The sequence below is a fragment of the Dasypus novemcinctus genome, chromosome 10 (genome assembly GCF_030445035.2).
Source record: "Dasypus novemcinctus isolate mDasNov1 chromosome 10, mDasNov1.1.hap2, whole genome shotgun sequence".
NCBI classification, from domain to species: Eukaryota; Metazoa; Chordata; class Mammalia; order Cingulata; family Dasypodidae; genus Dasypus; species Dasypus novemcinctus.
In genome coordinates this window covers 17,233,237-17,245,279 of record NC_080682.1, presented here as the reverse complement: position 1 = coordinate 17,245,279, position 12,043 = coordinate 17,233,237, and the positions used below count along the sequence as shown (strand labels likewise).

The 12,043-nt window shown below is 39.0% G+C and overlaps 1 protein-coding gene across 1 annotated transcript; it reads right to left on the bottom strand.

The window, feature by feature from the left end:
• Window positions 1–10,799: 10,799 nt before the first annotated feature.
• On the bottom strand, window positions 10,800–11,717 carry LOC101444304 (olfactory receptor 5AN1-like). Its single transcript, XM_004448252.1, has one exon. It carries the CDS (start codon window positions 11,715–11,717, stop codon window positions 10,800–10,802), a length of 918 nt encoding a protein of 305 aa, XP_004448309.1.
• Between the last annotated feature and the right edge of the window lie 326 nt (window positions 11,718–12,043).

Below are 12,043 nucleotides of genomic sequence, written 5' to 3'. Positions count from 1 at the left end.
ATTGATCATTTATTCCCCCAGCATTCATGTATATAATTTTAAATTATTTTTACATATCCTTTTATTTATAATTCATTAGGTATAAAAATTATTTACATTTTCATGTATTCCCTTTGAAATGGAACTTTGTGTTTGTATGTTTATATATTTATTAATCAAATTAATATTCATCCATTTTTTTAAATCTCACCTCTGCTCATAAAAGTACAACTAGATTATATGGTTATTTTACTAATTTCCAAAGACTATTGATAATTCACAAACACAATTTTTAATATTCCTAAGACTTATACCTGAAGAGGAAAATTATATATATATATATATATATATATATATATATATATGAGAAAATCACATTTCCTTTTCATTCCAAAACTATGATTAGATCATAGTTTTAAAACTTAAATTGCAGTATATAAAAATCAAGTGAAAAGCTTAGAAATCTGTATCCCCAAATATAAAATCTAAAATAGATCATTTGACTTACACAGTGCAATTGACTTGAAAAACAAATCCTATGATACACAATTTTAATTAGGTTCATTATAAAACTGAATGTGTATGCTGTTACACTTTAAGGAATCCTAAAAATTTTAAAGACATTGTAACTGTACACCCCTTAGAAGGTCTCAACTAAGAACTTATTTGCCTCATGATTCATTTCACATTTTGTGAAACACTTTCAGAAATATTGTTGAATATAAGTAACTTAGTAGTTTTGAATTAGGAGGAATCAAAATGATAAAATATGTGCTAAAATACTAAGGTTAATTCATTCATTCAAAAATTATTGATTAAGTGCATACTATATGCCAGTCACAGTTCAGATCCTGAAACATTGAGCGTCCTGTTAGCATGAGTGGTAGAAATCAAGGTGACTCTGAGTGTGTGCTGTGCAACAATCCATTTCACTCTTTGGAACACAAAGCTGATGGGTACACAGTGTCACAAAGATTTACAAAACTGAGACTTCTCCTCATCCTCCTTGGAAAAAGCAAGTGACCTCTACAAGAGGAAGGGCCACCATTTGAGCATGGAGAAAGTTTACTCTCAAACACACAATGAATATTAACAGGGATAAAAGATAGGAGAGCATAATGGTGTATTAACCAAATATTAATATTAAAATAAAATTATTTTGAATGATTAAAGAGGTAAACTCATGCATATTCTTTGGTTGGTAAATTAAAGAGAATAGCATGTATGGTATTATAGAAAACAATTCCAGAACCTTCAAACATCTGAAAACTACACTGACTGAAAGTGTTTTTATTTTTTGTCTTTATTTTTTTAATATTACATTCAAAAATATGAGGTCCCACATATACTCCCCACCCCCCTCACCCCACTCCTACCCCCATAGCAACAATCTCCTCCATCTTGTGGGACATTCATTGCATTTGGTGAATACATCTCTGAGCACCACTGCAATTCATGGTCAGTGGTCCACATCATAGCCCACACTCTCCCACATTCCATCCAGTGGGCCACGGGAGGACATACAATGTCTGGTAACTCTACCTGCAGTATCACCCAGGACAACTCCAAGTCCTGAAAACTCCTCCACATCTCATCTCTTCCTCCTATTCCCTGCACCCAGCAGCCACCATGGCCACTTTCTCCACACCAATGCCACATTTTCTTTGATTACTAATCACAATAGTAACAATAGAACAATAGTTCATGAATAGAAGTCCACTCTAATCCATATTCTATTCCTCCATCCTGTGGACCTTGGAATGGTTGTGTCCACTCCACATCTATATCAAGAGGGGGCTTAGATTCCCCATGGATACTGGATGTAATCCTCCTGCTTTCAGTTGTAGTTACTCTTGGCTCCATGGTGGGGTGGTTGACCCTCTTCACCTCCATGTTAGCTGAGTGGGGTAAGTCCAATAAACCAGAGTGTAGGAGCTGAAGTCTGTTGAGGCTCAGGACCTGGCTATCATATGGTCAGTCCAGAGATTCAGATCCCCTGGGTATATATCAAACCCCAGCACCAACTACAGTTCTGGTAAAAGTAACAGGAGAGGCTTGTGAAAAAAGATCACATCTGAGTCCAGCTCCATCACACAGAAACACAAACTCCAAAGAAGGGCCAACTGACATGGCACTGAACTCCATCTGCCATGACCATAGAACGTGTGAGTCTCTGTAGCCCTCAGAAGAACCAATACCTGGAGCTATATCTACTTTATCTGTCTCTGAGACTCTGCTGAGGTGTGTATAAGGGCAACCCCTCTCATAACCTGGCTCTTTTTTGGCAACTCATAGCCATAAAATCTCATTTGTCCTTTCCATTTCCCCCTTGATTCAGATCAAAAAGCATTTTTAACTCCTGGTATTATATGTACACTGAGATATTCTGCTGGTTCGAGTTGACCCTTTTATTCAAGGTCATTTTCTAGTTACATCATCAGCTGGTACTTGGTAGTAATCCCTCGGTGCCAGGGAGGTTCATCTCCGGGAGTCATGTCCCATGCTGAGGGGAAGGCAATGCATTTACATGCTGAGTTTGGCTTCAAGAATGGCCACATTTGAGCAACATGGAGGCTCTCAGGAGGTAACTCTTAGGCACCCTGCAACTCTAGGCCTTGTTGGGGACCTGAAGTTGCCAGTTGACCAGGCAGTTAACAGAGGCCTCCACTTCAGCAGAATAATTCAGACGGATCTGGGAGGCTGTGGTTGGTCAACAATGAGGAGCTATCCACAAAAAGTGGTGTTAGCTGGTCCAGAAAATGGGGGATGGCAAAGAAGTTGGTCCTGGAGGTTGCAAATAGGGAAGCAGTTGCAAGGTGGTTGAAGCTGAGGAGGTGTGGGGAAAAGTCCCTGGGTCTGCTCTGTTTAAACACTGTTGAAGCAAGACACAGATCCATGGGAGTGCTGGACTTGCTGTGTCCCCACTTCTTTTTTCTTCTTCTTCTTCTTTATTTTCATTTAAATGTTACATAGAAAAAATATGAGGTCCCCATATACCCACCACCCCACACATGACACCCCTCCCACATTAACAAACTTTTCCATCATTGTGGCACATCCACTGCACCCAGTGAAGACATTCTGGAGAACCGTTGCAACACATGGACAGTGGTCCAGATTGTAGTCCACACTCTCCCCCAGTCCACCCAGTGGGCCATGAGAGGACACACAACGTTGAGCACCCATCTCTGAAGCACCACCTAGGACACTCCAAATCCTGAAAATGCCCCCACACCATATATCATCATCCCTGTCCTGACCATCAGGAGCTACCATGGCCACCCTCTCCACATCACTACTACAATTTCTTCCCTTACTAATCACAATAGTTCCCCAGCAGAACACCAGTAAGCCCCCTCTAATCCACACTCTATTCCTCCATCTTGTGGACCAGAAATGGCTATGTCCAGGCCCCCTCTACATCAAGAGGGGGTTTAGATTCCACATGGATGATGGATGCAATTCTCCTGCTTGCAGTTGTAGGCGCTCTTGGCTCCCTGTTGTGGTGGTTAACCCTCTTCACCTCCATGTCAGCTGGCCAGGGTAAGTCCAAGAAACCAGAGGGTAGGAGCTGCAAGTCTGCTGAGGCTCAAGGCCTGGCCATCACATGGACAGTTAAGAGATTCAAGTCTCCTGAGTATACAAGAAACCAAACACCATCCACAGGTCTGGTAAAAGTGAGAGAAGAGGCATGTGCAGAAAGGTTATATCTAAGTCCAACTCCATTACACCCAGGAACACAAACTCCAAAGTAGGGCCAACTGACATGGCCCTGAACTCCAGAGCCATCTGCCTTGACCCTAGAACCTGTGGGTCACTGCAGCCCTCAGGAGAACCAGCACCTGGGTTTTCATCTGCCTTGGCTGTCTCTGGTAGACTGCTGAAGAGTGCATAAGCATCACCCCCTGATGATCTCCTGACACTTTTTTGGAGACTCAGAGCCATATAAATTCATTTGTCCTTTCCATTTCCCCCTTTTATCAAAGAAAAAAATGCAGTTTTTAACACCTGATATTACATATAGGCTGAGATATTCTGCTGGTCTGAGTTGACCTCTTTGTTCATCATCAGCTGGTGCTTGGTAGTAATCCATCAGTGCCAGGGGGGAAGGCAATGCATCTATATGCTGAGTTTGGCTGAGAGTGTGGCCACGTTTGAGCAACATGGAGGCTCTCAGGAGGTAACTCTTAGGCATGCCACAGCTATAGACTTAGTTCATATTTCACGTATACAGGCTCATAATCCGAGCCATCAGTATCAAGGGCTCATTGTTGGACCATCCATCTTTATTGGTCTTTGCCATTGCACTTGGGGAATTGTTGTTGTAACATCTGGGAATATGATAGAGCTCCCCTGGTCAGGAATTCAGCACTCTCTCATCTGTCATTTCCAACAGAAACCACTGTGAAAATATCCAAGCCTTTCTATGTACCCTGTATACATGCCCTGGAGAATTCCCTCCCAACTGTGTGCCCCCCCCCACCAATGACTCCCCACACAAGTGCTCCTCCCCCACTGTAGTTGAACCTCTCTGTAGTCCAAAACTTCTTCTAACAGGAAACCTAATATATTGCCAGGTTCCTTTAATAGAAAAATGAAATATAATGATGGGTTTAAAGGATAGATATAGAATACCTAGAAATTTAGAAAAATTAAATAAAGGAAAAATAAATTTTGGTATCAAAGAAATGAAAAAACTTTGTTTTTGACATTTTGCCTTTCATCACTGATACAGCTATGGCCCTGTATAGATAGTGGCAAGGCGATTTCTTCCATTTCTTCCTCAGTGTCTAACTCTTTCCTTTCTTTTTTTTCCCCCTGATTATGAAGTTTCTCTTGACATAAGTTTTAGGTCACAGTAATTCACATATACAATATATGGTACTCCCACATATCCAACATCAAACCCTTTGTCCCTTCCCCAACAGTGATCTTTTTACATGTTCAGATTATATTTGCTGCAGATAATGTAGAGATATTGAAACAATAACTTTCAATCATGGTTCCATTTGGGTTTACATTATGTTTATATTTTAAACTAGGACACAACCAATCCAAGGTCCACAGGATGGAGGAATAGAATATGGATTAGAGTGGACTTACTGATATTCTATTCATGAACTATTGTGATTAGTAATCAAAGAAAATGTGGCATTGGTGTGGAGAAAGTGGCCATGGTGGCTGCTGGGTGTGGGGAATGGGAGGAAGAGATGAGATGTGGAGGCATTTTCGGGACTTGGAGTTGTCACGGGTGATGCTGTAGGGACAATTACCGGACATTGTATGTCCTCCCATGGCCCACTGGGTGGACTGTGGGAGAGTGTGGGCTATAATGTGGACCATTGACCATGAGGTGCAGCGGTGCTCAGAGATGTATTCACCAAATGCAACGAATGTCTCATGATGATGGAGGAGATTGTTTCTATGGGGGAAGGATGGGGGTGATGGTATATGGGGACCTCATATTTTCTGAATATAATGAATTAATTAATTAAATAAATAAAATAAGTAAATAAATAACTAAAAAAATAAACTATACAATTTTCTAAATTTTTAGTTATCTTATGTTTTACATTATGGTTTATATTTTAGTCTACAGACTTTTATACATTTTTGGTGTAATTTAACATGACCTATATCTATCATGGCATGATCCTGTGCAACACTTCCATTGCACCACAGTTACCCTGATTCCATGTATTCAACATCTCTTTCCCCCTCCCCTCAGGGCCCACCATGACAATCAATCTTTACTTGAGGGACCATATTCAGAGATACATGCAAAAATGTTGAAGGCTTCACATACTTGAGTGCCCTAACCCTTTGGGAGACACCGATTCTCTCAAGAGATACAATTCCCTCTGCTTGAGAACATCAGTCCTCCCTAGGATATGGGTATACCTTCACTCTCATTTTATGGGTCTCCACACAATGACATAAACCACCATGACAAAATGAGCACTCACACACTCCCCAGAAGCTTGCCCTGTGTCAGATGCCCCTCCTTAAGCAACCCCAACAGGCAACCTTCCATATTACATTCTCTAAAGAGTTTTCTTTGTACCACAATTTGAACCAGATACCTGACAATCTCCCACAATCAAATTTACTGCACACTGTCTCCCCAATTTCTTGGGCAATCTGACCCATGCTCCCATCCCTAGTGCCCCTAAAGGCCACGCAGCCCCACCCAAAGTTATCCCTATGCCCCATTTTATCCCTTCCCTGTACAAATACTTACCTCCAGATTATCATAGATTTCACCCAAGTAACTGTCAGCTCACAACCTTCCTCTACCCCCCAACTACCTTAAAGTTTATCATCCAGTCTCTAACTCTCTGAGACACCTTGGTTTACTTATTTCATATCAGAGAGTACATGTAGTACTTGTCCTTCAATGCCTGGGGTGCGTCACTCAACATAAGGTTCTCAAGATTCATCCACGTTATCACATGTGTTTGTACTGTATTTGTTCTTATAGCTGAGTAGTATTGCATTGTATGTATGTACCACATTTTATTTATCCACTCATCTGCATTTCCAGTGATTGTTTTATGAATGGACACGAGGTCCTGTTTTGCCCACTAATAGTTGTATGGAATTCTGCTGGGGGAGGAAGGAGAGAATAGTATCTGAAAAATGTTTCCTCTTTTTATTAAAGACACACTGGTATCTTCCGAACATTGTCTTTTATAATGAACCTGCTACTAGCCTGAAAATGAAGATAACACCAAAATGTAGAATGAACACATGAAATGAACTGAGGTTCTTGATGAGAGAATTTAAAATGCCAATTATTTTTTACTGAGATATTTCTCCATTATTACTTTGGGCAGTGAATCTAGATATTTACAATGGCATTATAAGGTACTATGTTAATATACTATAGACAATTACAACAATTTCTGATATTTGAGAATATGCCTTTGAATTACGAATGTGTTAGATATGTTTTAATATCTTTCTGTGCTTGTTTTATTTCTTTTAAATTTTATCTGATCAAGACCTAATTATGATTATAAACCCAAAATTGATATAATAGAATAAGTCTTTTTGGTTTCTAACTACCTATTTTATGTTACTGTAAAAGCACACCTTTGGTGTTTTTATACATGATTTCAACTTCTACAATCTCAAGTGATGAGACACAAATTGTTCTATAATTGTTTGGAGAAATAATTACAATATTTCATACTAGAGGGATAATCTTTATGATATCAAGAATAAATTAAATGAGTTGGAAGTCTGTATTTGTAAATTAATTCCAGGATTGATTTGGTTTGATTGGGTTAACCAGACTACTGTTTTCTTAACTTCCTAACCATGTTCTTTTTCTCATGAATCTATACTGCATAAAAGAGAAATTTTTCTGGATATGAGAAAGCCAGTTTAAAATACATTGGGTAAGTCCAACCAAGTGAAGAGTAGGTGTTGCAACTCTGCTGAGGCTCAGGGTCCAGCTGGCACATACATAGTCCAGAGATTCAAGTCTTCTGAGCATACACCAACCCCAGCACCAACCACAAGTTCAGTAAAAGTGACAGAAGAAGCATGAATAGAGAGTTCACATCTGAGTCCAACTCCATCACACTCAGAAGCACAAATCCCAAAGTAGGGTCCACTGACAAGGCACTGAATTCCAGAGCTATGTATCCTAACTGTAGGTCCTGAGTTACTCTATAACCCTCAAGACAACCCCTACCGGGGGTTATATCTACTTTGACTGTCTCTGAGATCCTGCTGAGATAAGTATAAGTGCAACCCCTCTGATGACCTCTTGACTCATTTTGAACTCTCTTAGCCATATAACTCATTTTTCTTTACCATTTCCCCCTTTTATTCAAGGTCTTTTTCTAGTTGCAAAACCAGCTGGTGCTTGGTAGTAATCCCTTGCCATCAGGGACTCTCATCCCAGGAAGTCATGACCCACACTGTGGGGAAGGTAATGCGTTTACATGCTGAGTTTGGCTTAGAAAGTGGCCACATTTGAGCAACATGGAGGCCCTCAGGAGGTAGCTCATAGGTACCCTGCAGCTCTAGGCTAGTTGAAATGTCAAGCACACAGACTCATAAGCATAGTCATCAGTATCAAAGGCCAATCATTGGACCATTCTTCTACATTGGTCTTTGCTCTTGTACTTGGGGGATTATTGCTGCTCCCCTGGGGAGTGCAACAGAGTTTCCCAAAATGTAAACTCTGCTCTCCCTCATCTGTGGTGTGGAACTCTACCCCGTATGTTAATATTCAATTAACATATGAACATATCTATATACCCTATATGCATGCCCTGGAGAACTCCCTCTCACCCATGCATCCCTCATCAATGATACCCCACATCAGTGCTCCTCCCCTATCATAGTAGAACCCCTCTGTGAGCCAAAACTTCTTCAAAACTGAAGTTTAATACATTACCAAATTCAACTAATAGCAAAATAAAATAGTAATTATAGGTTTAAAGATTAGAAGTAGAATACATCATGATAGTTTAAAAAGCTAAAATAAAGTAAAAGATAAATTGGGGTATTAAAAAATGAAAAGTAACATAAAACTTTGTTTTTGACATTTTGCCTTTCATCACTGTAATAGGTATTGCCCTGTATGTACAGTGGCAAGGCAATCTCTTCCATTTCTTCCTCAGTGTCTACGTCCTTTTTTTAATTATGTCTTCAAAAAAGTTTTTGGTGTCAGTAAAGTCACATATAGAATATAGGGAGGGTGAGAATGGTCAACCACCACACGAGGGAACCAAGAAAGTCTTCAGCTGCAACCAGGAGAATTCCATCCATCAGCCATGTGGGATCTAAGGCCCTCTTAATTTAGAGGTGGAGTGAACATCACCATCCCAGGGTCCTCAGGATGGGGGAATAAAATATGGATTAGAATGAATTTACTGGTATTCTACTGTAGAATTATTGTGACTCTAGCAATGGAGAAATTATATCATTGATGTGGAGACAGTGGCCACAGGAGTTGCTGAGGTCAGGGAGAGGGAAAAAGAGGTGTGATATGGGGCCATTTTTGAGATTTGGAGTTGTCCTGAATGAATTGCAGGAACCGATGCAGGCCATTATATATCCTACCAAAACCCACTGAATAGACTGGAAGAGAGTATAAACTACAACATAAACTCTAATCCTTGCTGTGTAGCAATACCCCAAAATGTACTCATCAAATGCACTAAATGTACCACATGGATGAAAGAGGTTGTCAATGTGGGAGGAGTGGGAGTATAGGGAGTGGGGTATATGGGAACCTCTTATATTTTTTAATGTAACATTTTGTGTGATCTATATATCTTTTAAAAAAAACAATAAATATGACAATAAAATAAAATAAAATAATAAAATAAAATAAAATAAAATGGTAGCTTTTAAACCCTTCCAATATTCTAAAATATTTTTGTCATATTGACCTAAGCTGTCCATAAAACCACTGAAGCCATTCAGACCAATGACCTTATGTGCAAAAAAGTATGTGATAACTTCAACTTTTATCTTCTGCTTATTGGTACCCTTTTGTTTTCTAGTTGTTGAATCGTTATTAACATTTTCCATAAAATTATGGTACATTTCTTCCATTTATGCTTTAACAATTTTCTTACCACAGTGAATGCATTCTTTTAATGGTTTAAATCTTTCCAGTCATTTGCCTTTTCTCTGTTTCAATATTCTCTGATTTCACGCAAAAAAAAAGTCATTAGCCTTTTTATTTGCATATAAAGATCTGTCTGTCCAATGTGGTTATCAAGGTTTTCTTCTCTTTTCATACATATTAATAAATCTGCTTTTTATTTGCTCTTCCTATTTTCCTTCTGGTTCAGATTCCCATTCTTCTTGCAATTCCCTTAATTGATAGCTTCATTACTTTTCTTTTTCCTTTCCAGAAAAGATTACTATTGAACTGAGAAATTACTGTGTCTTATGAGTATTGCTATATTTCCTTCATACCATACTTGTATATTAAGAGGTAACTTGGGAAAATGGATGTGGCTCAAGCAATTGGGCTCCCATCTACCATATAGGAGGTCCAGTGTTCGATTTCCAGGGCTCCTGGTGAAGGCAAGTTGACAACATGGTGAGCTGGCCCAAGTGGAGATAAATAATTTTTTTAAAACAAGTAGTTAATTAGGTACATTGTATATTAAGAGGTAATTGAGAGGGGAGGCTTTAATAACTATGTTCCTCATTACAAATCATTTACTAACAATGTAATTTGGACAAGTTTCTAACTTCCCCTGGCTTCAGTATAATTAACTATAAAATAGTTATAGCCAGACAACTTAGCTTCATATAAGCACTTTAAAGTGCTTAACTATAAAAAGCACTGAATGAATAATGATACATAACTTGCATATATTCTTTCTTAAGTGCCAGGGACACTATCTTGTATTCTTGTTAATATCAGCTCATTTAATCATCCAAAACAACACAACAAGGTAGATATAATATCACTCCCATTTTATAGGAAGTACCTAAAGGATAGGTGCCTTGCCCAGAATCACACAGCTACCGAAGAGCATGATCTGCATTGAAACAGTCAACTCGGATCTGGAGAAAATTTTTAGTTTCTAATTTCATACTGTATTAGCTAATTATTGTTGCATAATTAAATGACACTAAAATGCAGTGCTTCATTCAACATTCACTGTCACTCAAGGACAACACACTGGAATATTATTTATACCAAAAAATGCCTCTTTTGTCCATGCATACTATTACTTTTACTAATTTCCACTCATGTGCATATTTTGTGGGTTATGATGATTGACTCTTACCAGCCAAATCTTTCACAAATATCAGTGCATGTGACATTAGAAGTGTCATCTCTTCTTTTGAAATTTCTTCAAAGCGTCTTTGATCTCCCTATTCCTCAGACTGTAGATCAAGGGATTCAACATGGGAATCACCACAGTATACAAAACTGAAGCAAATCTGTCAAAGCCGGAGGAACCACCAGAGCTGGAACTTAAATAGACAAACATAGATGATGTATAGAGGAGGGAAACAGTAGTCAGGTGAGAAGCACAGGTGTTGAAAGCCTTGGACCTGCCTTTAGCTGAAGTGATCTTCATGATCGAGATAACAATATAGACATAGGATATCAGGATAACTAGAGCATTTGTTACCCCAAATATCATTGATAATATAGCAAGCATGACTTTTAAGAAGAAAGTATCAGTGCAGGACAAGATTAACAATTGGGGTGTGTCACAGATTTCATTCGGCCCACAGAAGAGAAGCTGAAGCAAGCCACATAATTGGGATAAAGAACCAGAGAGTCCAGCCATATAGACTCCCAGTGCCATCTGAATACAGAGGCTGGGTGACATGATGGATGAATAGAGCAGTGGTTTACAAATGGCAACATATCGGTCATAAGCCATAGCTGTCAGGAGACAACACTCACTCAGTCCCATAGTTGAAAAGATGAAGTACTGGACAGCGCAGCACAAAAAGGTGATTGTTTGCTGCTTCTGGAAGAAGTGGAAGAGCATCTTTGGGGCTGTGGATGTGACATAACAGATATCTATGAAAGACAGGTTGCTGAGGAAAAAGTACATGGGTGTGTGGAGGTGGGAATCCATCCTTATTAAGACAATGAGGCAAAGGTTCCAGGTCATAGTCATGAGGTAGGTGACCAGGAATATAACAAAGAGCATTGCTAAGGTTCTGGGAAAATCTGAGAATCCCAAGAGGATGAAGTGGGTGATCTTTGTGATATTTCCTTCTATAGTCATTGACCTAGTGCTTCTAAAATCGGAAAAGAGACAAAGGAATACATTGCTGAGCTGGATAAACCGGTATAATTATCATGTTCATATGTGCCAGACTTTTCCTTCCTTAAGCTCTTGAAAAGAAATACATGCTGCTCTTCAAGTGAAAACAACCTACATTTTCACTTCAAAGTAATTAAGAAGTAGCTATTAAGTTCTTTATGTGCCAAATTAATTTATGTCATCATGAGAATTAATAAAGATATTTAAAATATTGAGTGGGATCTTTAAAAATGTACTGTTGGAAAGGCCATGATTATTACACATAAGGTAGACATCATTATTTAAAT

Excerpts from the sequence above, each read along its gene's own strand:
- LOC101444304 (XM_004448252.1), bottom strand. The coding sequence starts at position 11,717 with ATGACTATAGAAGGAAATATCACAAAGATCACCCACTTCATCCTCTTG.